Source organism: Triturus cristatus, chromosome 1_2 (genome assembly GCF_964204655.1).
Source record: "Triturus cristatus chromosome 1_2, aTriCri1.1, whole genome shotgun sequence".
In the NCBI taxonomy this organism is placed as follows: Eukaryota; Metazoa; Chordata; class Amphibia; order Caudata; family Salamandridae; genus Triturus; species Triturus cristatus.
The window spans coordinates 884156778-884180200 of record NC_140580.1 but is presented as its reverse complement, the minus strand read 5'-3'; the positions used below and the strand labels follow the sequence as shown (position 1 = coordinate 884180200).

Genomic DNA, 23423 nt, shown 5'->3' with positions numbered 1-23423 from the left:
CTAAAGCATAAACCTAGAAAACAGGCATACTCATTACTCACACAAGCCATTAGATGTATTAAGACTAATATAATTTGGTCTTAACTGTCACATTTTTTAAGGCTTATGTTAACCACTTGTAGAAGGAATTTCTCCAGACTCTGAAGATTTTTTATATCCACGTAGTTAAAATGTGGATATGAAGAAAAACAACCTTGTAAAATCCATTTTGAAGGGGGGAAATACAGTAGCAGCCTGCTTCCAAGTATTTCTTATAATCTGAACAGAATTATTGTTCGATGTCCTGTGTAGCAAAATGGTAGCTGAGTGGGAGCAAGGTCCTTCTAGCTCCACAGACAATCACACACTAAATGGGTATAAAAAAAAAATACTGTGACTATCTCTTTGGTTGCTCTAAAGATGCTGAAATACAGAGTTCCGACTTCAGGTCTGATGGCATGAGAGATACGCAGTGGCTTTATATGACTCAACATAAAATAAACTAATAAAAATAGGCTGTTAATCAGTTAGTTGTAATTTAGATCAGGATTAGACTATTTGATTAGGGATGGGATTAGGGATGTTCGATGAAATATCAGAGCATATCTACCCTTTATGAGTTGTTAATAATCTTTCTAATCATTCTTATTTATGTATTTTAATTTATAAAGTGCCTGAATCACACCCTAAACAGGTATATCCGCACTGTGAGAAGCATAACAGAAGGCACAGACCAATGAGAATTCATTCAGAAAAAGAACAATAGTTACTTACCTGTAATCTGTGGTTCTCCAGTATTGGTATTTTTCATACATTCACATGCCTGAATCATTCACATGTCGTCGGAGTGGGAGTCCCACGTTAAATAAAAAAGCAATAAACATGCATATAGAAACCATACCATAGGTAAACTAGAACCAGGAAGTAAAGTAGCTAGAAATCAAAAGGAAAAAAGCCTCTACTGTCATGACTCATCCAAGTCATTATATATAGTCCAAACTACAGCCAATCAGGCAACAGCACCCTCCAGAATGTTCTTCTCAGAGGCTCAGGCTCTCAGAATTTCTAGCACAAGTGTGATCCAGAGTGAAAAGAGCATAGAAGAGCGTCTGAGGGGAGGTGGGTGTGTTGCATGCGAATCTATGAAAGATATCAATACTGGAGAACCACAGATTACAAGTAACAATTGTTTTTGTCCAGTATTGGGGTATCTTTCATAGATTCACATGCCTGAATCAGAATAGAAAGCAGTAAATCCATAATAATACTCGTGAGATCATCATCACCACAACATCAGCATATGCATATCAGAGGCAATATGTAATTACAGATATAGATATCTATATCTATATATATCCATAAACAATCATGGAAGATATGGGAGTAAGAAAATACCAAAGAGGAGGAGGGAAGAACAGAACAGCTCACCTTATTTAAAAAGATTACGTCCCACAGCCAAGGAAGATCCACGTCTTTGAAGCAAAGAAGGCGCTGCGGTCGACAGAGGTAACTGCATAGATGACGACCAAACCTGAAGAGCCGTGCATGAAGACAGCTGTAGCGTCGACGAGGTAGCCGTCGACTAAGTAGTCGTCGACGAGGCGGGCTTCGATAAGGTGATAGTCAACGAGACGACTGTCGACGGCGAGGCGCCTGTCGACGAAACGGCCGTCAACTAGGGAATCGTTGACGACACTCTTTTAATCTTAGTCGCCGAGGGAATGTCGATGGTAGACATCACCACTTTCGTCGACGGGACTGGTCTCACGGAGACGGATACCAGCGTCGATGGCGAGGATGCAGACGACATTATCATCTGAGGCTTCGGCGACGAGAAAGTAGTAGTCGACATAGTCGACGGTAGGCTTCGTCGACGAAGACATTGTCGTCGAGCTCGTCGACAGAACCCCGTTTGAGGTAAATCTCTGTCAGAAACTTGTTTTGAGGCTTGAGACTTCACAGCCTTTCTCGAGGGCGTAGATTGCAGAGTTCCTCTTAAAAGGTGGAGGAGCCTTTTTTGAAGTAGAAGGTAGCTCAGCACTCTTAGAGGCGTGCTGTTTTTGCGACACCTTAGCCCCAGGAGAAGATAAATCTGTGTCAGTAGTCCTCTTCCTAGAGGAAGTAGTCTTAACAGAGGCAATACTTCCAACTTCAGATAAGGGATTGTCCTAATCTTTTACCTTCTATAGCCACAGAAGTAGACGTCCCTCTCTGTCCCTTAGAGTCTTTTGTGGGAAAGTTCTGCAGATCTTGCAGTCTATAACATGGTGGTCAGGATACAAGCAGTAAATGCACATCTTGTGGGGGTCTTCGGAAAACAGCCGGAGCTTCCCACAAGATTCACAAGGTCGAAGGAGAGATTTCTTTGAAGAAGACATCATGAAATGAAGAATTTCTGAAGAAACCTGAGAAATACTGAGCAGAGCTCAGGGAGACTCCCTTGACACGACGTGAAAATCTGAGAGCCTGAGCGTCTGAGGAAAACATTCTGGAGGGTGCCGTCGCCTGATTGGCTGTAGTTTGGACTATATATAATGACTTAGATGAGTCATGAAAGCGGAGGATTTTTTCCTTTTGATTTCTAGCTACTTTACTTCCTGGTTCTAGGTTACCTATGGTATGGTTTCTATATGCATGTTTGCTTTTTTATGTACCGTGGGATTCCCACTCCGATGACGGGGAAGGATTCAGGCATGTGAATCTATGAAAGATACCCCAACCCTGGAGAAGCTCAGTTTTAAGAAGTTTCTTAAAAGGAAGAGATACTCCTACTCATATAATATGTAAAAGACTAATGTATACTAAATAATAGCATAGTATAAAATTCTAGTGAGTTCTGATTTTGGGGCTACCCTCTCACAGCTGTTGTCTAACACCCCTATCCATAAAGAGCATGACTCAGCAGGGAGAGGTGAGAGACACCTGCCAAGTTTCCTTTTGGTCTTAGGAAATCTACACGACGTGGCACCAATAATTTCAAGGAAACATAGTTTCCAATGTCCAGCCTCCTCCCCCTTCATTGGCTTCATTCAAGGATTACTGGGTAAGAATACAGACAGGTTTCACTGGGGTGTATGCTTTATCCATTCATCATTTAACTCAATTCGACCCTTCACTTGATTGAGGGAGGGCTGCAACGCTTTACCAGCCCATTCTTACTATCAACATGTCTCCCATGAAACAGCTCAGGTATCTGGGTTTGCTCCATCATAAATGTGCTACATGTGCATGTGGAACCACTGAATGTGAAGTGTCACGATAAAGAGCTGGGGAACCACCCATCACTTTTCAAACACTGCTGATGCTATTCTCTTTTTAGCTAACAGTTAGGTATACTTAAACATTAGTAGCCTCCTTTCTTTTTTGCAAACTAATGTAGAAATCGTATTTTTGGTTGGACACTAACCTTAAGGGATTCAATTATAGTGCCTCACCAGAACTCCACTGACCAGGCTCCCCTAGTACCTTACTAGTACTCAGCACTATTCTGATGTATATATAAATAACGCACCTGAGGAGTAATAAACATTGCAGCCAAGAGAACAGGACTTTCTTACCTCTTGCGTTTTTGCAGTAAGAACCTGGACAGTTTTTAATTTATTAGGAGGGTGGCTCTTGATGTAGCCTGGATTAATAGCACTTCACCAGGAGCATGACCCTTATATCACAGATCCTTACTACTCCCCTGCTATACACCCCTAGGAGGATGGAGTGGTAGCACAAAGAAGTCAGGCTGCCCTTTTGGCATCCGAAAGCATGAATATTATGATCAACTTTTCTTGCTGTGGGTCTGTAATAAAACGGTCTATGCTGACATCATTTGGAGCGATAGCCTTGGACATAACTGATCTAATGGCAAGGAGAGTATGGACACCCTTGTGTGTTGCTGTTCAATGAAGTACCTCTGAAGGACTGGGAATCACTTACATGCTCAAATATTCACTGTCAGCAAGACCTGGAGTTACACCAAGGAGTAAGCAGTGTACTAATGTCTCTCTATGCCTTGTCGGACATAGTTGAAATATTTCGCAATCAGTATTCTGATGATCGAAGGGTGTGTCCAGGATTTTATTTGAATTACAGATGGAAGAACGTAGTCTTCAGCCAACCTTGCCTATGTAGCTCCACTGCTAGTTGGCAAAATTCTGCACGCAAGACATTCGTTGCTGCCTCTATGACTAAGTCAGAGGCGTTGGTGCCTTACAGAACAGTAATTTTGCTTCTGCCCACTGGTCTTCTTTTATAATGTCAATCAGGGATGATCTACTGTTCTACATTTGGCAGTCAGAGAAACCAGATTGCCAGTGCGCTAGCCACTACTATGAAGGTGGCAGCCATGGGACTTGCCTTCCTTACCAGAGAGTCTACTATTCTACCGTCTGTCAGGAGGAGCAGAGCTTGGCTTTACCACGTTTTGTACCAACAATATCCTGTCACCACATGATGGAACTGGCCTTGGCGAGGCCAGTGAGGTGTCATTTGGGAGGGTTATAGGCTGGTGTGGGTTGTATGTCAGAACCACACAAGCCATTACCACGCATTGGCTTTACAACAGTCTTTACTACTACATTCTTTTACCATGCAAGTCTTTACAACTAACAACCACTTTGCCTTAGGGAAAAGCACTGGACTTTGGAGAGGTATTAATAACTATTCCAATGCCAGTCTGCGTAACAGTAAGAAATGCATTGGACTTCGAAGTCCAACACCGCTTCCTCTATGACAAGTTGTTGGAAAGACCTGTGCGGTAAAGGAATGCAGTGGTAAAGCTGGATCATTGTAATGACCACGTTGTAAATGCTGTGTCCTCTGATGTGCAGTAGACAATAGTGCAGTCATTCATATAGTGCAACCTCTTGGCCCTAAACTCCATTCACCTGGATTACAGGCAGTCTGACAGCCAATCATGTTTGCAGTCATTTGCCTTTTCCTCTGTGTTCTAATCTGCACAGGTGGGATGGATGTGTTACTGTCGTCAATGGAACCACCTGTTGCAATACTGTTGACGAAGCACCAACAAGAAAAAAGCGGACAAGGTGGACAGGCAACAGAGTCATCAACCAGACAGTACCTGCTGAGGAGACCACTGCCTATGCTCTTGATTACGGAGCAGTGGTTGGCAGCAATGAAGAAGATGAAAGCTGTTTTGTCATCGAAAGACTGCGATGGTGCTGTAGCTTGTGAAAGTGCTGGTTCAGATCCTGTAGTTGCAGGTGACAGTTGTAGACAACACACTCTAAGACAGATGGCGTACCTAATTCTTGGAAGCTAACTGGAGGACTGCTGTGGATGTAGGTGGTTAAGAGGTCAGGAGTTTTGAGAAGGTAGATTTCTGCATCACTTTGTGCACAGGGTGCTTCAATTGCATTTTGTAACATTGTAATGGTGGGCTGGCAGTGAAGGAGCTGTTTTTTACTCCGTAACAACCACTCTGCTAGGTGCCTTTTTACAGCACCGTTGTGGAAAAGCTTAGTGGGGCACTGATCAAGAAGCCATCTTGTGAAGAGAGGACTTAATGAGGAAGAAGCTTTTTTGATTCTTGAAGAAACAAAGTCAACCTTTTTTCTGTCACAAAGTGTTTTTTAAATGAAGGTCTTACACACAGCAATACACCACCCTCTGCTTGCAATACAAGCAAAAGAGGCTCTGTGAGGATCATCAGCAAAAATCTTTCTTTGGCCTTAGGTGGCACAGTCTTTGAAAAGTGACTTTAAAAGAGTGTCTGTCATGATGAGGCAAGGTACTCCCAAGGGCCAGAGTAAAATCCTACAAACAACTCACAAGGGGATAGCTAAAGCTGCATCTTGTTAAAATATCCAGGGGAGATAAATACAATTTAAATATTCTGATGTAAACTAGTAAGAGACAAAGAAAAGCTCGTCTCAGGACAACCTTACACCAAGGGAGAAATCGGAGTTGAAGTTTAAAGAGTTTTAAAATGAGTTGGATGAGAACTTAAATATTACTGTTTTGCTTATGGGTATGGTTTGTCTTTTTATGGCTATGTTAAAATACAAGGATCTTACGTTAGAGGCTGGAGGACAATCCAAGCATCTGAGTTTAAGAAACACCCAGTGCTGAAGTCCTTTTTTTATCTACACCCATGTTTAGCTATTGCTGGCTGGGTTTTTCTGATATATCTGTGCAGGCTTATGTTACTTGTACCCACTACATCTCCAGTGAAACCACCCCCAAGCCTCCTCCAAGTGCTTATATCACACGGATGGTCCGGATATCCCTGGGAGAGGCCCCCATTTATGACTGTAGTCCTAAATTGTGGAATGTTGTGGAGGCCTCAGGAGAATAACCCAGAGCTCTGTGTGTGACCTCCATGTGAGGCGTATCCATCTAATTGCTCTCAGGCTGGGGAGGACGCTACAATAGGTGACACGTTTTTGATCTGTGCCTCATAAACACTACTCTCCCTGGATGTTTGCAATGTTACAGCAAACTGCTCTTGATAGTAGACGATCTTTGAATGCTGAAAAGGTTTACAACTCTAATAAAATGCAAAATGAAAGCATATGCCATTTGCCATCGACAAATCCAGGAAACAGTTGATACGGAGGACTTGGTCCAGGTCAAGCAGAAACTAAAGCAGAAAACAGACACTCCATTTGCTGTCGATCCTCTGAGGGTTGTGACGTGCAAAGGACACATGGTACTGGCCCATTGTCAGACAGTCCATCACATGAGAATCATCGCACTTTAAGCACCTACCCCAACGATTGTCAGCTCCTGCAATTAAGAATGAGGGGATCACGTCTGACAGTCCAGATGAAGCATAATAACTTGTTTCACAGGTGCATGAACAGAGTATATTCTCAACCATTTCATGCCACTCGATTGGGCTGACTGGTGCAAGCGCCTCAACGACTTATTGAAGAAATATAACGTAACTGTTAGTACTTTTTATTTAACAAGGGGGGAGATGTAGTGTTGTGAAACTATGTGCACTAGGCTACCTGCGGTTCTGGGACACTCAACAGGAATTACGTAAAGTCCTGGGAGGAGTTAAGGTGTGGTTATTAACAGTTATGATGTAATCAGAGGAGCAGTGTGTGACTGTTTGAGGAGGAATAAAGACGCACAATCCAGAGCTCCATGTGTGGGGTATTCATTTACATGTTTCCGGGCCAGGGAGGATGCTACAGTTGCCGGTCTCCCTGTGACCTCCTGTACGTACGAGTACAACTTCTCTTTGCATTTCATAAACAGAACATTGTAGTTTATTTAATGTGGATGAATACATTCTTCAGTGGAGCAGAGAGGGGCTCTAGTGTTCCCCTAGCAGATGGAACAGGTTCAAGCAGCTTAGCAGGACGCATCAACTGTACAAAAAATGTAGCTGAGTATGTCACTTGCTCTCACCTGAACAAAGGGAAGTGACACATTTTTTGCTCAGCTGTGTCAAGAAAGCTAAAGCCCGACAAAGGCCCTTACTGGAAGAATGTCCATCTGGAAGAGATACACGGTTGCTACCATTCTCATAGGATATCTGATATCACCATTAAAGAAGAGACACTACTTAAGAGGATTGGTTGGTTACCATGGGGCTGGCTGTGTGTACCCCTTCCCCCAAAACTTTCTAGCGGCTAGACAGGCTCGGAGGTGCTGCTTCATTGGCATGAGACTATCAGCTGCCCATTCAAGCTATAACAGCTCATCTTTTAATTTTGTTAAAGAAAGCAGAAATCAAATGACTGGAGCATGGGAGGGAATTCTAGGACTGTCCTACTTTGAGGGTGAGGACTGAAGAAGAAAGGCTGACTGTTAACTAGCTAGAGCAAGAAGGCTACACTGAGTGCAGAGACCCTGTCCACCTCCCTGCAAGAACTGGTAACACTAGACAGCTGTGAGAAGCCGCTGGCTTCTGGAGGAGCCTGCCCCAGATCGGAGCGATACCCAACACATGAAGTACTGCACCAAGGGTGTTATCCTCACCTCTGCCTCTTAAAACATTTTCCCTGATGCAGATTTAAACTGGTACACAGCTGTCTGTGCAAGTATGCATGGGCAACACACTATAATTTCCTACTGGGTGGAGTTTCTTGAATGCTCATTTTAAAAGTTACTGTCTCCCACCATCATGTCTAAGGGCATTTGTAGAGTATTTGCAAGGAAAGAGTTTTGTGAAGGAGAGATACAGGAAACATTAACAATCTGCACACAATGGGAAAGAAATGCAGCCTGGTTTGGTTATATGACAACAACCTCATGCCTCTTCTTGATCAACTGAGCATCTCCAAATCACAGGATGAGATAGCTGCTGTTCCCTGGGCAAGGAGCTTCATGGGGTATAGCACACAGCAAGTGGCCCGGTGCAGGGACTTAGGATTTCAACTGGGAGGTAGTTGGCAGTCAAGGATGGCACAGTAAATACAAATTACACAACTGTATACTTGCATACAGTGGAGCAAGGTTAAATATATCCTCCATTCTTAGACAGTGTGTGTGTGTATTTGAAGAAAAAGATTGCATCAAATTGCTCCAATCTTTGCAACGTGCAGGATATCAGACATACCTATTCAACATTAGCTGCCTATTATGTATCAACATGATGCTAAACTCTATTGAAGATAAAGAGTAGAATACATGGATTAAATATTCATACCTAGGGCTTTGACACAGCTGCACTTTGGGACTAAAGTTATACAATCAATTATTAACTTAGATGACCAAAAGCCCTTTCGGGAACCTGGATTTATTTTCATTCCACTATCACTCTATGAAGAGGACTCAGTACTATTATAATCTACAACTGTGACAGCAATGGGCTTACGAATGATCACGTGTAGGATAGTGAATGTCTCAAAAGATGAATTGCCGACTCTGGCAGGTGGGTGGCAGCTGCTCACAGGCCTCGAAAAAAGTGGGATATTTGCTGCACCCATTATTTTCCTACACAGTGGGGATTATTTCCCTAAAATGAGGCATAACATGCTGATTTTGGTCCATGCTCCACTAAAATCTACATGTCCCGTTATTTATCAGCATTTGTTCCACAAGTAAGTTTGGGCAGTTTTTACCTGCCAGACTTTGCCAGGATAAAATGAAGGGTTGCACTGGTTGTTGCACAGATTGTAATTGTGAAATGTGTGCTAACAGGAGTTACCACACAAACCGTGATCAATCAGGGCGACATTAATAGAGGCTATAAAAGTTAAACTTATTTGATCCTTCTCCACTGCCTTGGTAGCTTATTTCAGCAAATCCTTCAATGGATGAGCTTTCAAAGCCATGAATAATAGAAAGAACGTCAAATCAGTATCCTAGATAGCCAAACTTTGGGAGCATTGCTATTTAACGTCATTAACTATGTGTTTTGAGTTCTCTGTTGCCTCTAAATCACTTGAATTCCATTCTGACTTTGCATGATAGACTGAGTGTAAGTGACATCGAAGAGGTCATTCCATTGCAAATAATAATTTTCAGGATAAGAATATGGTTTAACCACAATGAGTTTCTTTATGAAACAGCCATCAAAGATCTTTTGGGCAAGTCAAGCTCCAAACATCCACTCTCACTAGCCCACCGAAAGACTCTTAGATCCAAGAATTGGAACACTAAAATCTACTGTGCAGTTCTCAAGAGATCTGCAAGAGAATACTGCTGTCAAAACTCTGCAATTAAACTGAACTTTAGCAAGATCCCAGCAGTCTGCTAGACTATCTAAGATCTCAATCACTTGAAAGAGAACATTTAAGGGAGTGTGTATTATATCTGGACATGATGCCTTTCCAGTATCTTATCTTCGTGCACCAGGCTTGGGTTTTGGTACTTTACGGAATGCAGTACTGGTCAAATTTGCAATGCAAGGTTATGCAGCTGCCCAAGTAATTATATAATTTGTGAAACCCTCCTTCATTTCTTATTTCTCCGTTTTAATTTTTTATCTTAAAATTTAGGTTGGTACTTTTTGAAGCACGCCCATGATAGCACCCAGTGAGAGTGCAAATCAATAAAAATAACTCAGTCCAGTACATTGTGAATCGCTGTTATCAGGCAAGCCAAGTCAGAGTGCATTGAAAGTGGCTGATTCTTCAACATCGAGGGCTTTGCTATAACTAAACAATGTATTTAAATCAACCAAAAGCAATTGTTTTTGTGTTCTACTTTTTTCTAAATTGTCTGATTAAGTTGATAAAGGGACTCAAATAAATGTCTTGACGCGACCCCCAAGACTAATGTTTCGTGTAGAACGTCACAGAATGTGAGATTTGCAAATGATAGTTTCAGAATGTAGTATGCTACTCTCTTATCCCATCTAGGGCAGTTGGACTGTGATAGCTACGACAGGATAAGATTTTCGAACCGTTCAGTGATAGATAATAGCTTGGTAGGTAACATTGGCCGGCAGTAGGGCACATCCAGGAGAACTTGTATTGCATGGGCAGAGCTTTGTGTACACGGATATAAACTGATTTATATATTAGTTTTATATTAATATTTGCCTGTTTCCTGTACATTTTTACAGACTTGATATGCACATCACCCAGCGTTCTGCTCAGTGCTACAACAGGCACAAATATTCATCTTACCTTCAATTCTACACCGGCAGGGACAACAATGGGCCGGAAAGACAGAGAATGAGGGCAGATTGGGGTGATCATGATTGCAGGAACATTCGGATGAATCATAGAGGCCCCTGCAGCAGCTGCGTATGCTGTGCTCCCAGTTGGTGTGGATACTATGACTCCTGAGGAAAAAAAAAAAATCAGAAGAAGAAACTTAGTTGATCAGTTTCTGTTGCCTGGCAAGTTGAAACACCTCTGCTGTGCCTCTCGAGGGTCAAAGAACATAGACAACCACTTATTCCTCTCTAGCGCAAGCATTCCAATACAGTGTGACACTAAGGATTGGAAGATGTGGGGTTGTTCGGAAGTGACAGACTCATGCTGAAAATTTGCAGTCACTTCAACTGGCCCAGTTATATGGGTATACGTGGGCCAACTGAGTTACGTATGGCACCCAACTAGATGGTCCGGATGAAAAACTGGGTCATGGTTCAGTTCACCTGTTTCATTAGGGAAAATGAAATAAGTGAAACACGGGGAGAGGGACTGGAAATACATGGGAGTACTGCTTCGGCCTTTGGCCTCACCACTTTGCCACAGTTGTCAGTATTATTGGAGTGTCACCAGAAACAGTGGGAGCTGGTTGTACTATAATTTAGAGCCGAGTAACTGCAGGAAGTTCATGTGCAAAAGGCGAAATGCCCTTTCTCCCTCATGGTACATCGAGAGGTCCGGGCTGGATGACTAACTAATTTAACAAATTATTATGTAGTCTACAAAGACTTCACTGAAGGTTGGCATTTTGACCCTCTTTCGAATTCCATGAATTCTACCAGACCTTGCTCGGTTTACTTTTAAGCGACAGAACAAGGTCCCTAAACCAAAATTACATTATGTGCTGCAGACCATCCCTCGAGGTAAGAAGAAGCCCCAAAACGGGCCTACAGGACTAACATAAAAGCAAAGAATTTGCAAGCTCACTAATGATGTCCACCAACGGTCAATACAAGCATCCTGATTTAAAAAAGTCTCACCGTCCCCTTGAACTGTGGTAATCAGATGTCCATCCAAGAAGACATCAACGTTGGACAGATATGAAGAGGGTCCCCGATCCACCACCACTTCATTGAGGACCTGCAGTACAATAGTAAACGTCATGAGAAAAGGTAGACATCCAACTTTACACAAAGAAAGATGGAACTATGGAATGCATGCAGGGGAAAGGAGAAGATCCTGTCAGGAACCAGTCTTGGAAAGATCTTGGAAAGATCGGCAGACTAGAGAACAGCCAGAGAGATGAGTTAGACATGCATTGAGTCTGTCCGGGCCCAAACTGGTTTCACAGAGAAAGTTCTGAATTCCTCCTAGAATACGTATCAGCCTCTCTGAGAGAAATTTCATCAAGCCTTTTACAGATGGATTATTAATCTTCATTATGTTGGTCAGTAAAATTCAAAATCATAAGCACAGAGACAGGCATGCTGCACTGTATATTTTACAATCAAAACCTGGAAAAATATTAAAGTAGCTACTAAAAAATAGAAGCATCGTAAAATTGGCTACAAAAAAGAAATACTCCCAATGTGCAGACACAGAACAATCATTCATTAAACCCGTTATCAGTATGAATGAGCAGAAGGTGTGCAGAAACAGTATTCCTGCAAATTATGTATTCTGCGTCAATCAATAATTCCACGCTGGGGAAATACCCTGTTATTCTGATTTATAGCCTAAGAAATAGGTAGATACAATAGAAACCAAGAATTTCCAGACTGGATTCAGCAGTAACTTCATTTTTCTGCCGCTTTTCCACCCACACAATTCACCTGCTTGCTCTGGTGGAATGTGCGAGGGACGGAGGGGGTTGGGTATACATCAGGAATATAGGTTTTCCCCACTGCCTTTGTAATTCAGATCAATTCAGCATCTTCTGTTACCTACTCAATTGGTTTTACCACCAACTTCTGAATGTGTGTGTTTTTTTAATTAAAACCTATATACATGTAGTGCAGTACACTGCAAGTGTGCTATCAACAGATTTAGAGGCATTTATTGTCGGAACAGGCGGTACAGCCACAGTTCATGAAATATTTGTCAAAGCTGTAGAGTAATTTGCTATTAGAATGGTAGACATAGCCACAGTTCAGGGTACGTGGGATTTACAAAGCTGAAGATGTCTGAATATAATGCTAATGATACATTTTTATATATCAAAAAAGTGTAGAATTATTTTGTAAAACATACTTTCCTGGTATTTACTAGTAGAGGAGTAGGAATAGTCCCAGTTCAGACCACATGCATTTAACAAAGCTGTGGAGGCATTTACGACTGGACCAGTAGGTTTAGCTACAGATCAGCACACAGGTATTTGACAAAGGTTTGGAAACATTCACTATGGGAATAGTCAGAATTACCACAGTTTTGGACATCGGTATTTGGCAACGGTTTGGAAATATTTACAGTCACAAGACTATGGATAACCAAAGCGCAGATCAAAGGTCTTTGGCAAAAATGCCAACGTATTTACTAAAGAAATAGCAAGGTGCGCTGCATGTCAAAACAAAAGCATGAGGTGGTGCTGTGTAGTCCATTCGCCCTATTTAAAATGAATAAGAAACAGTCGGTGACGAGGAGTCTCAGCATAGTTGTTTTCGGAAATCTGAAGGAGAGCAGCAGTCAGAGCGCGCGCGCAAGAGAGCGCGCGAGAGAGAGAGAGCGCGCACGAGAGAGAGAGAGCGCACGAGAGAGAGCGCGCACGAGAGAGAGAGAGCGCGCACGAGAGAGAGAGAGCGCGCACGAGAGAGAGAGAGAGCGCGCACGAGAGAGAGAGAGAGCGCGCACGAGAGAGAGAGAGAGCGCGCACGAGAGAGAGAGAGAGCGCGCACGAGAGAGAGAGAGAGCGCGCACGAGAGAGAGAGAGAGCGCGCGCACGAGAGAGAGAGAGAGCGCGCGCACGAGAGAGAGAGAGAGCGCGCGCACGAGAGAGAGAGAGAGAGCGCGCGCACGAGAGAGAGAGAGAGCGCGCGCACGAGAGAGAGAGAGAGCGCGCGCACGAGAGAGAGAGCGCGCGCACGAGAGAGAGAGAGCGCGCACGAGAGAGAGAGAGAGCGCGCACGAGAGAGAGAGAGAGCGCGCACGAGAGAGAGAGAGAGCGCGCACGAGAGAGAGAGAGCGCGCACGAGAGAGAGAGAGAGCGCGCACGAGAGAGAGAGCGCGCACGAGAGAGAGAGAGCGCGAGCGCGCACGAGAGCGCGAGCGCGCACGAGAGAGAGAGAGAGCGCACGAGAGAGAGAGAGAGCGCACGAGAGAGAGAGAGAGCGCACGAGAGAGAGCGCACGAGAGAGAGAGAGCGCGCACGAGAGAGAGAGCGCGCACGAGAGAGAGAGAGAGAGAGAGAGCGCGCACGAGAGAGAGAGAGAGAGAGCGCGCACGAGAGAGAGAGAGAGAGAGAGCGCGCACGAGAGAGAGAGAGAGAGAGCGCGCACGAGAGAGAGCGCACGAGAGAGAGAGAGCGAGAGAGAGAGAGCGCACGAGAGAGAGAGAGCGAGAGAGAGAGAGCGCGAGAGAGAGAGAGAGCGCGAGAGAGAGAGAGAGCGCGAGAGAGAGAGAGAGCGCGAACGAGAGAGAGAGAGCGCGAGAGAGAGAGAGAGCGCGAACGAGAGAGAGAGAGCGCGAGAGAGAGAGAGAGCGCGCACGAGAGAGAGAGAGCGCGCGCACGAGAGAGCGCGCACGAGAGAGAGAGCGCACGAGAGAGAGCGCGAGAGAGCGCGCACGAGAGAGAGAGAGCGCGAGAGAGAGCGCGCACGAGAGAGAGAGCGAGAGAGAGAGAGCGAGAGAGAGAGAGCGCACGAGAGAGAGAGAGAGAGAGCGCGCACGAGAGAGAGAGAGAGAGAGAGCACGCACGAGAGAGAGAGAGAGCGCGCACGAGAGAGAGAGAGAGCGCGCACGAGAGAGAGAGAGAGCGCGCACGAGAGAGAGAGAGAGAGAGCGCGCACGAGAGAGAGAGAGAGAGCGCGCACGAGAGATAGAGCGCGAGCGCGCACGAGAGAGAGAGAGAGAGCGCACGAGAGAGAGAGAGAGCGCGCACGAGAGAGAGAGAGAGCGCGCACGAGAGAGAGAGAGAGCGCGCACGAGAGAGAGAGAGAGCGCGCACGAGAGAGAGAGAGAGCGCGCACGAGAGAGAGAGAGAGCGCGCACGAGAGAGAGAGAGAGCGCGCACGAGAGAGAGAGAGAGCGCGCACGAGAGAGAGAGAGCGCGCACGAGAGAGAGAGAGAGCGCGCACGAGAGAGAGAGAGAGCGCGCACGAGAGAGAGAGCGCGCACGAGAGAGAGAGAGAGCGCGCACGAGAGAGAGAGAGAGAGAGCGCGCACGAGAGAGAGAGAGAGCGCGCACGAGAGAGAGAGAGAGCGCGCACGAGAGAGAGAGAGCGCGCGAGAGAGAGAGAGAGCGCGCACGAGAGAGAGAGAGAGAGCGCGCACGAGAGAGAGCGCGCACGAGAGAGAGAGAGAGAGCGCGCACGAGAGAGAGAGAGAGAGCGCGCACGAGAGAGAGCGCGCACGAGAGAGAGAGAGAGAGCGCGCACGAGAGAGAGAGAGCGCGCACGAGAGAGAGAGAGAGAGCGCGCACGAGAGGGAGAGAGAGAGAGAGCGTGCACGAGAGAGAGAGAGAGCGTGCACGAGAGAGAGAGAGCGCGCACGAGAGAGAGAGAGAGCGCGCACGAGAGAGAGAGAGAGCGCGCACGAGAGAGGGAGAGAGCGCGCACGAGAGAGAGAGAGAGCGCGCACGAGAGAGAGGGAGAGAGAGAGAGAGAGCGCGCACGAGAGAGAGGGAGAGAGAGAGAGAGAGCACGCACGAGAGAGAGAGAGAGAGCGCGCACAAGAGAGAGAGCGCGCACGAGAGAGAGAGAGCGCGCACGAGAGAGAGAGAGCGCGCACGAGAGAGAGAGCGCGCACGAGAGAGAGAGAGAGCGCGCACGAGAGAGAGAGAGCGCGCACGAGAGAGAGAGAGAGCGCGCACGAGAGAGAGAGAGAGAGCGCGCACGAGAGAGAGAGAGCGCGCACGAGAGAGAGAGAGAGAGCGCGCACGAGAGAGAGAGAGAGAGCGCGCACGAGAGAGAGAGAGAGCGCACGAGAGAGAGAGAGAGCGCACGAGAGAGAGCGCGCACGAGAGAGAGAGCGCACAAGAGAGAGAGCGCACGAGAGAGAGAGAGAGCGCGCACGAGAGAGAGAGAGCGCGCACGAGAGAGAGAGAGCGCGCGAGAGAGAGAGAGAGCGCACGAGAGAGAGCGCGCACGAGAGAGAGAGCGCACGAGAGAGAGAGCGCACGAGAGAGAGAGAGAGCGCGCACGAGAGAGAGAGAGCGCGCACGAGAGAGAGAGAGAGCGCGCGAGAGAGAGAGAGAGCGCGCGAGAGAGAGAGAGCGCGCACGAGAGAGAGAGAGAGCGCGCACGAGAGAGAGAGAGAGCGCGCACGAGAGAGAGCGCGCACGAGAGAGAGAGAGAGCGCGCACGAGAGAGAGAGCGCGCACGAGAGAGAGAGAGAGCGCGCACGAGAGAGAGAGCGCACGAGAGAGAGAGCACGAGAGAGAGAGAGCGCGCACGAGAGAGAGAGAGAGCGTGCACGAGAGAGAGCGCGCACGAGAGAGAGAGCGCGAGAGAGAGAGAGAGAGCGCGCACGAGAGAGAGAGAGAGCGCGCACGAGAGAGAGAGAGAGCGCGCACGAGAGAGAGAGAGCGCGCACGAGAGAGAGAGAGAGAGCGCGCACGAGAGAGAGAGAGAGAGCGCGCACGAGAGAGAGAGAGAGAGCGCGCACGAGAGAGAGAGAGAGAGAGCGCGCACGAGAGAGAGAGAGAGAGAGCGCGCACGAGAGAGAGAGAGAGAAGGGAGCGCACGAGAGAGAGAGAGAGCGCACGAGAGAGAGCGCGCACGAGAGAGAGAGAGAGCGCACGAGAGATAGAGCGCGCGAGAGAGAGAGAGAGCGCGCACGAGAGAGAGAGAGCGCGCACGAGAGAGAGAGAGAGCGCGCGAGAGAGAGAGAGAGCGCGCACGAGAGAGAGAGAGAGCGCGCACGAGAGAGAGAGAGAGCGCGCACGAGAGAGAGAGAGAGCGCGCACGAGAGAGAGAGAGAGCGCGCACGAGAGAGAGAGAGAGCGCGCACGAGAGAGAGAGAGAGCGCGCACGAGAGAGAGAGAGCGCGCACGAGAGAGAGAGAGCGCGCACGAGAGAGAGAGAGAGAGAGAGCGCGCACGAGAGAGAGAGAGCGCGCACGAGAGAGAGAGAGCGCGCACGAGAGAGAGAGAGAGAGCGCGCACGAGAGAGAGAGAGAGCGCGCACGAGAGAGAGAGAGAGAGAGCGCGCACGAGAGAGAGAGAGAGAGAGCGCGCACGAGAGAGAGAGAGAGCGCGCACGAGAGAGAGAGAGAGAGAGCGCGCACGAGAGAGAGAGCGCGCACGAGAGAGAGAGAGAGAGCGCGCACGAGAGAGAGAGAGAGAGCGCGCACGAGAGAGAGAGAGCGCGAGCGCGCACGAGAGAGAGAGAGCGCGAGCGCGCACGAGAGAGAGAGAGAGCGCGCACGAGAGAGAGAGAGAGCGCGCACGAGAGAGAGAGAGAGCGCGCACGAGAGAGAGAGAGAGCGCGCACGAGAGAGAGAGAGAGCGCGCACGAGAGAGAAGCACGAGAGAGAGCGCGCACGAGAGAGAGCGCACGAGAGAGAGAGAGAGAGCGCGCACGAGAGAGAGAGAGAGAGCGCGCACGAGAGAGAGAGAGAGAGCGCGCACGAGAGAGAGAGAGAGCGCGCACGAGAGAGAGAGAGAGCGCGCACGAGAGAGAGAGAGAGCGCGCACGAGAGAGAGAGAGAGCGCGCACGAGAGAGAGAGCGCGCACGAGAGAGAGAGAGAGCGCGCGAGAGAGAGAGAGAGCGCGCGAGAGAGAGAGAGCGCGCACGAGAGAGAGAGAGAGCGCGAGAGAGAGAGAGCGCGCACGAGAGAGAGAGAGAGCGCGCACGAGAGAGAGAGAGAGCGCGCACGAGAGAGAGAGAGCGCGCACGAGAGAGAGAGAGCGCGCACGGAGAGAGAGCGCGCACGAGAGAGAGAGAGAGCGCGCACGAGAGAGAGAGAGAGCGCGCACGAGAGAGAGAGAGAGCGCGCACGAGAGAGAGAGAGAGCGCGCACGAGAGAGAGAGAGAGCGCGCACGAGAGAGAGAGAGAGCGCGCACGAGAGAGAGAGAGAGCGCGCACGAGAGAGAGAGAGAGCGCGCACGAGAGAGAGAGAGAGCGCGCACGAGAGAGAGAGAGAGCGCGCACGAGAGAGAGAGAGAGCGCGCACGAGAGAGAGAGAGAGCGCGCACGAGAGAGAGAGAGAGCGCGCACGAGAGAGAGAGAGAGCGCGCGAGAGAGAGAGAGAGAGCGCGCGAGAGAGAGAGAGAGAGCGCGCGCGCGAGAGAGAGAGAGCGCGCGCGCGCGAGAGAGAGAGAGCGCGCACGAGAGAGAGAGCGCGCACGAGAGAGAGCGCGCACGAGAGAGAGCGCGCACGAGAGAGAGAGAGAGAGAGCGCGCACGAGAGAGAGAGAGAGCGCGCACGAGAGAGAGAGAGAGAGCGCGCACGAGAGAGAGAGAGAGAGAGAGCGCGCACGAGAGAGAGAGAGAGAGAGCGCGCACGAGAGAGAGAGCGCGCACGAGAGAGAGAGAGAGCGCGCACGAGAGAGAGAGAGCGCGCGCACGAGAGAGAGAGAGAGCGCGCACGAGAGAGAGGGAGAGAGAGAGAGAGAGCACGCACGAGAGAGAGAGAGAGCGCGCACAAGAGAGAGAGCGCGCACAAGAGAGAGAGAGAGAGAGAGAGAGAGCGCGCACGAGAGAGAGAGCGCGCACGAGAGAGAGAGAGAGCGCGCACGAGAGAGAGAGAGAGCGCGCACGAGAGAGAGAGAGCGCGCACGAGAGAGAGCGCGCACGAGAGAGAGAGAGCGCGCACGAGAGAGAGAGAGAGAGCGCGCACGAGAGAGAGAGAGAGAGCGCGCACGAGAGAGAGAGCGCGCACGAGAGAGAGAGAGAGAGAGCGCGCACGAGAGAGAGAGAGAGCGCACGAGAGAGAGAGCGCGCACGAGAGAGAGCGCACGAGAGAGAGAGCGCGCACGAGAGAGAGAGCGCACGAGAGAGAGAGAGAGCGCGCACGAGAGAGAGAGAGAGCGCGCACGAGAGAGAGAGAGCGCGCACGAGAGAGAGAGAGCGCGCACGAGAGAGAGAGCGCGCACGAGAGAGAGAGCGCGCACGAGAGAGAGAGCGCGCACGAGAGAGAGAGCGCGCACGAGAGAGAGAGAGCGCGCACGAGAGAGAGAGAGAGCGCGCGAGAGAGAGAGAGAGCGCGCACGAGAGAGAGAGAGAGCGCGCACGAGAGAGAGAGCGCGCACGAGAGAGAGAGAGAGCGCGCACGAGAGAGAGAGAGCGCGCACGAGAGAGAGAGAGCGCGCACGAGAGAGAGAGAGCACGAGAGAGAGAGCACGAGAGAGAGAGAGCGCGCACGAGAGAGAGAGAGAGCGTGCACGAGAGAGAGCGCGCACGAGAGAGAGAGAGAGCGCGCACGAGAGAGAGAGAGAGCGCGCACGAGAGAGAGAGAGAGCGCGCACGAGAGAGAGAGAGCGCGCACGAGAGAGAGAGAGAGAGCGCGCACGAGAGAGAGAGAGAGAGCGCGCACGAGAGAGAGAGAGAGCGCGCACGAGAGAGAGCGCGCACGAGAGAGAGAGAGAGAGAGAGCGCGCACGAGAGAGAGCGCGCACAAGAGAGAGAGAGAGAGAGCGCGCACGAGAGAGAGAGAGAGCGCGCACGAGAGAGAGAGAGAGAGAGCGCGCACGAGAGAGAGAGAGAGAGCACGAGAGAGAGAGAGCGCGCACGAGAGAGAGAGAGCGCGCGCACGAGAGAGAGAGAGAGCGCGCACGAGAGAGAGAGAGAGCGCGCACGAGAGAGAGAGAGCGCGCACGAGAGAGAGAGAGCGCGCACGAGAGAGAGAGAGCGCGCACACGAGAGAGAGAGAGAGAGCGCGCACGAGAGAGAGAGAGAGAGAGAGAGCGCGCACGAGAGAGAGAGAGAGAGCGCGCACAAGAGAGAGCGCGCACAAGAGAGAGAGAGAGCGCGCACAAGAGAGAGAGAGAGAGAGAGAGAGCGCGCACGAGAGAGAGAGCACGCACGAGAGAGAGAGAGCGCGCACGAGAGAGAGAGAGCGCGCACGAGAGAGAGAGAGCGCGCACGAGAGAGAGAGAGAGAGCGCGCACGAGAGAGAGAGAGAGCGCGCACGAGAGAGAGAGCGCGCACGAGAGAGAGAGAGAGCGCGCACGAGAGAGAGAGAGAGCGCGCACGAGAGAGAGAGAGAGAGCGCGCACGAGAGAGAGAGAGAGAGCGCGCACGAGAGAGAGAGAGAGAGAGCGCGCACGAGAGAGAGAGAGAGAGAGCGCGCACGAGAGAGAGAGAGAGAGAGAGCGCGCACGAGAGAGAGAGAGAGAGAGCGCGCACGAGAGAGAGAGAGAGAGAGCGCGCACGAGAGAGAGAGAGCGCGCACGAGAGAGAGAGAGAGAGAGAGAGAGAGCGTGCACGAGAGAGAGAGAGAGAGAGAGCGCGCACGAGAGAGAGAGAGAGAGCGCGCACGAGAGAGAGAGAGAGCGCGCACGAGAGAGAGAGAGAGAGAGAGAGAGCGCGCACGAGAGAGAGAGAGAGAGCGCGCACGAGAGAGAGAGAGAGCGCGCACGAGAGAGAGAGAGCGCGCGCACGAGAGAGAGAGAGCGCGCGCACGAGAGAGAGAGAGCGCGCGCACGAGAGAGAGAGAGCGCGCGCACGAGAGAGAGAGAGAGCGCGCACGAGAGAGAGAGAGAGCGCGCACGAGAGAGAGAGAGAGCGCGCACGAGAGAGAGAGAGCGCGCACGAGAGAGAGAGAGAGAGCGCGCACGAGAGAGAGAGCGCGCACGAGAGAGAGAGCGCACAAGAGAGAGAGAGCGCGCACGAGAGAGAGAGAGCGCGCACGAGAGAGAGAGCGCGCACGAGAGAGAGAGAGAGCGCGCACGAGAGAGAGAGAGAGAGAGAGAGAGCGCGCACGAGAGAGAGAGCGCGCACGAGAGAGAGAGCGCGCACGAGAGAGAGAGCGCGCACGAGAGAGAGCGCGCACGAGAGAGAGAGAGAGCGCGCACGAGAGAGAGAGCGCGCGCACAAGAGAGAGAGAGCGCGCACAAGAGAGAGAGAGAGCGCGCACGAGAGAGAGAGAGAGAGCACGCACGAGAGAGAGAGAGAGCGCGCACGAGAGAGAGAGAGAGAGAGCGCGCACGAGAGAGAGAGAGAGAGAGCGCGCACGAGAGAGAGAGAGAGAGAGCGCGCACGAGAGAGCGCGCACGAGAGAGAGAGAGAGCGCGCACGAGAGAGAGAGAGCGCGCACGAGAGAGAGAGAGAGAGCGCGCACGAGAGAGAGAGAGAGAGAGCGCGCACGAGAGAGAGAGAGAGAGAGCGCGCACGAGAGAGAGAGAGAGCGCGCACGAGAGAGAGAGAGAGCGCGCACGAGAGAGAGAGAGAGCGCGCACGAGAGAGAGAGAGAGAGCGCGCACGAGAGAGAGAGAGCGCGCACGAGAGAGAGAGAGCGCGCACGAGAGAGAGAGAGCGCGCACGAGAGAGAGAGAGCGCGCACGAGAGAGAGAGAGCGCGCACGAGAGAGAGAGAGAGAGAGCGCGCACGAGAGAGAGAGAGAGAGAGCGCGCACGAGAGAGAGAGAGAGCGCGCACGAGAGAGAGAGAGAGAGAGCGCGCACGAGAGAGAGAGCGCGCACGAGAGAGAGAGAGAGAGCGCGCACGAGAGAGAGAGAGCGCGCACGAGAGAGAGAGAGCGCGCACGAGAGAGAGAGAGAGAGCGCGCACAGAGAGAGAGAGAGAGAGAGCGCGCACGAGAGAGAGAGAGAGAGAGAGCGCGCACGAGAGAGAGAGAGAGCGCGCACGAGAGAGAGAGAGAGCGCGCACGAGAGAGAGAGAGAGAGCGCGCACGAGAGAGAGAGAGAGAGCGCGCACGAGAGAGAGAGAGCGCGCACGAGAGAGAGAGAGCGCGCACGAGAGAGAGAGAGCGCGCACGAGAGAGAGAGAGCGCGCACGAGAGAGAGAGAGCGCGCACGAGAGAGCGCGAGAGAGAGAGAGCGCGAGATGCCTTAGAGACTTTTGCTATGGCAATAACTGATGGAAGTGCTATTCCTGTCAGAGCTGTTTTGGAAGTGGGGAGTACTATTTTTGTAATGATTGTTTTCAAAAACAGTAATATTGCTCAGTACTAAAGGAACCACAGGTTCAGACATTTCGTGTATGTGCTTGGCTGAGGAGCCAAAAGATGAAGCTACTACCTAAGGGATTATGACTGAATGCCTCCAAGTCAGATTCCTGCCCTAAACTTTAAACTGTACTAATTTTGGGACGGGCTGGGGGAAGATGTTTAGGATTCACGTCAGGTATGTGGTTGGTACTCATTGTGGGTAGTGACTTGAGAAAAAGAGGCAAGTATAGGCTGTCATGTCCTGTGCAGGTAAGCGTGGCTGGGTGGAGGGGGGGGGGGGAGGGGGGGCTAGGAGGGAAGGTACAGATGACGGAACAGGCAAAATAATATAAATAAAACCACTTGCCTTGTGCTCGCCTCGAGTGCAAGGTAAATGGTTTCATTTATTGAAATTTATTTTGCCTATTCCATCGTCTGTCACTTCCCCCGCCCACCCTGCCCCACGCCGCTTACCTGCACCGGCCGCCTCGGAGTATAAGAGTAGGGGAGGAGCAGATCACAGCAGCTGTGTCTTGGCAGAGCTCTGTGGGTACTAGGTGGGAAGGCAGTGCTCAAGGATATCTGCACCTCAACAAAGCTGTGTGGGAACAAAAGTGGTGGCAGCAGCTCAGGGGGACAGTGTATTTGCAGAGCTGTGCAGGAACAGGATATATAGGACCAGTTTGCCTTGGCAGAGCTGCATGGTTAGTGGAGGAAGAGAAGCAGTTTAGGACGACGGTGCCTTTGCAGTGTAGAAACTGGAGGAAAAGGAGCTATTCAGAATGCTTGAGAGAAAGAACTGGAACAGGAGGGAAAGGAGCTATTCAGAAGCTTTGTTTGAGCAGTGCGTGTCAAATTGAGGGATTCTGGGTAATAGCCAAATTGGTAACAGAATTAGTTAATAGAACAGTGAGGCAGTCACTGTTCTGGGTAGAGGAGCACTTAAAGAGCTTTGATCCAGCTTCCAACAATCTAAATTGTCACTTGCTCCAGAGAAGAGCTGCTTTGATTTTTAAATGGTTTACTCTATGCATTGAGGAGAGCTGCACTCTCTGAATCTTGGAAGTAGATGTAAAACATAGGTTACTCTCAAAATCCCTATTCCTAATCAGTTACTTCATCCTCTTTTCTGAAACAAACCACTGGCAGCACTTTATTTAGTTCAGCATATCCAATACTTTGTTGTGGATGATTTAGGATTAATATGGAATGGAATAAATGCATAAGGAACTTTAAAATCTTGGAGTTGCTGAACTAAATCTCAGCTAAGCATGGTGAGTCGTCTGATGCAGGGCGGATTATTGCCGAACGGTCATTGTTTTAACAATGTGGTTTGCTGCTACCCCATTAATGTCACTTTCATTAGCACAACAGTGAAGTCTAAGTGATTCATCTAGAGTTAGGCAGATTGAATACTCCATCTAAACATGGCAGTATCCCACCATATTACATGTGCTAGAGGCTATAATTGCACTATGCGCTGACCTGACGTCTCCGATGTTTGTCAGAGTATGCCGTTCCCCAATCGCTAAACAATGTCCTTAATTATAAATTGCAGCCAGCCCAAAATATCAGCGTAATTTCCCACTGATAAAATACACACCTTTAAAAACCAAAATTGTCATTACTGTACATTTAGAGGCAACGACCTTATTCCAAATTTGTCAGCA

General features: G+C 50.0%; 1 protein-coding gene across 8 annotated transcripts in view; it reads right to left on the bottom strand.

Annotated features, from left to right (window-relative positions):
• Positions 1-23423, bottom strand: part of NADK (NAD kinase) — a 574415-nt gene that overhangs the window by 20069 nt on the left and 530923 nt on the right. For all 8 annotated transcript variants that reach the window (XM_085609365.1, XM_085609361.1, XM_085609381.1 and 5 more), the window contains 2 exons: positions 11531-11630; positions 10521-10678 (listed from right to left, as the gene is read on the bottom strand). In XM_085609365.1, the coding sequence (XP_085465491.1) occupies positions 10521-10678; positions 11531-11630 (258 nt within the window). The remainder of the gene's footprint in view (positions 1-10520; positions 10679-11530; positions 11631-23423) is intronic.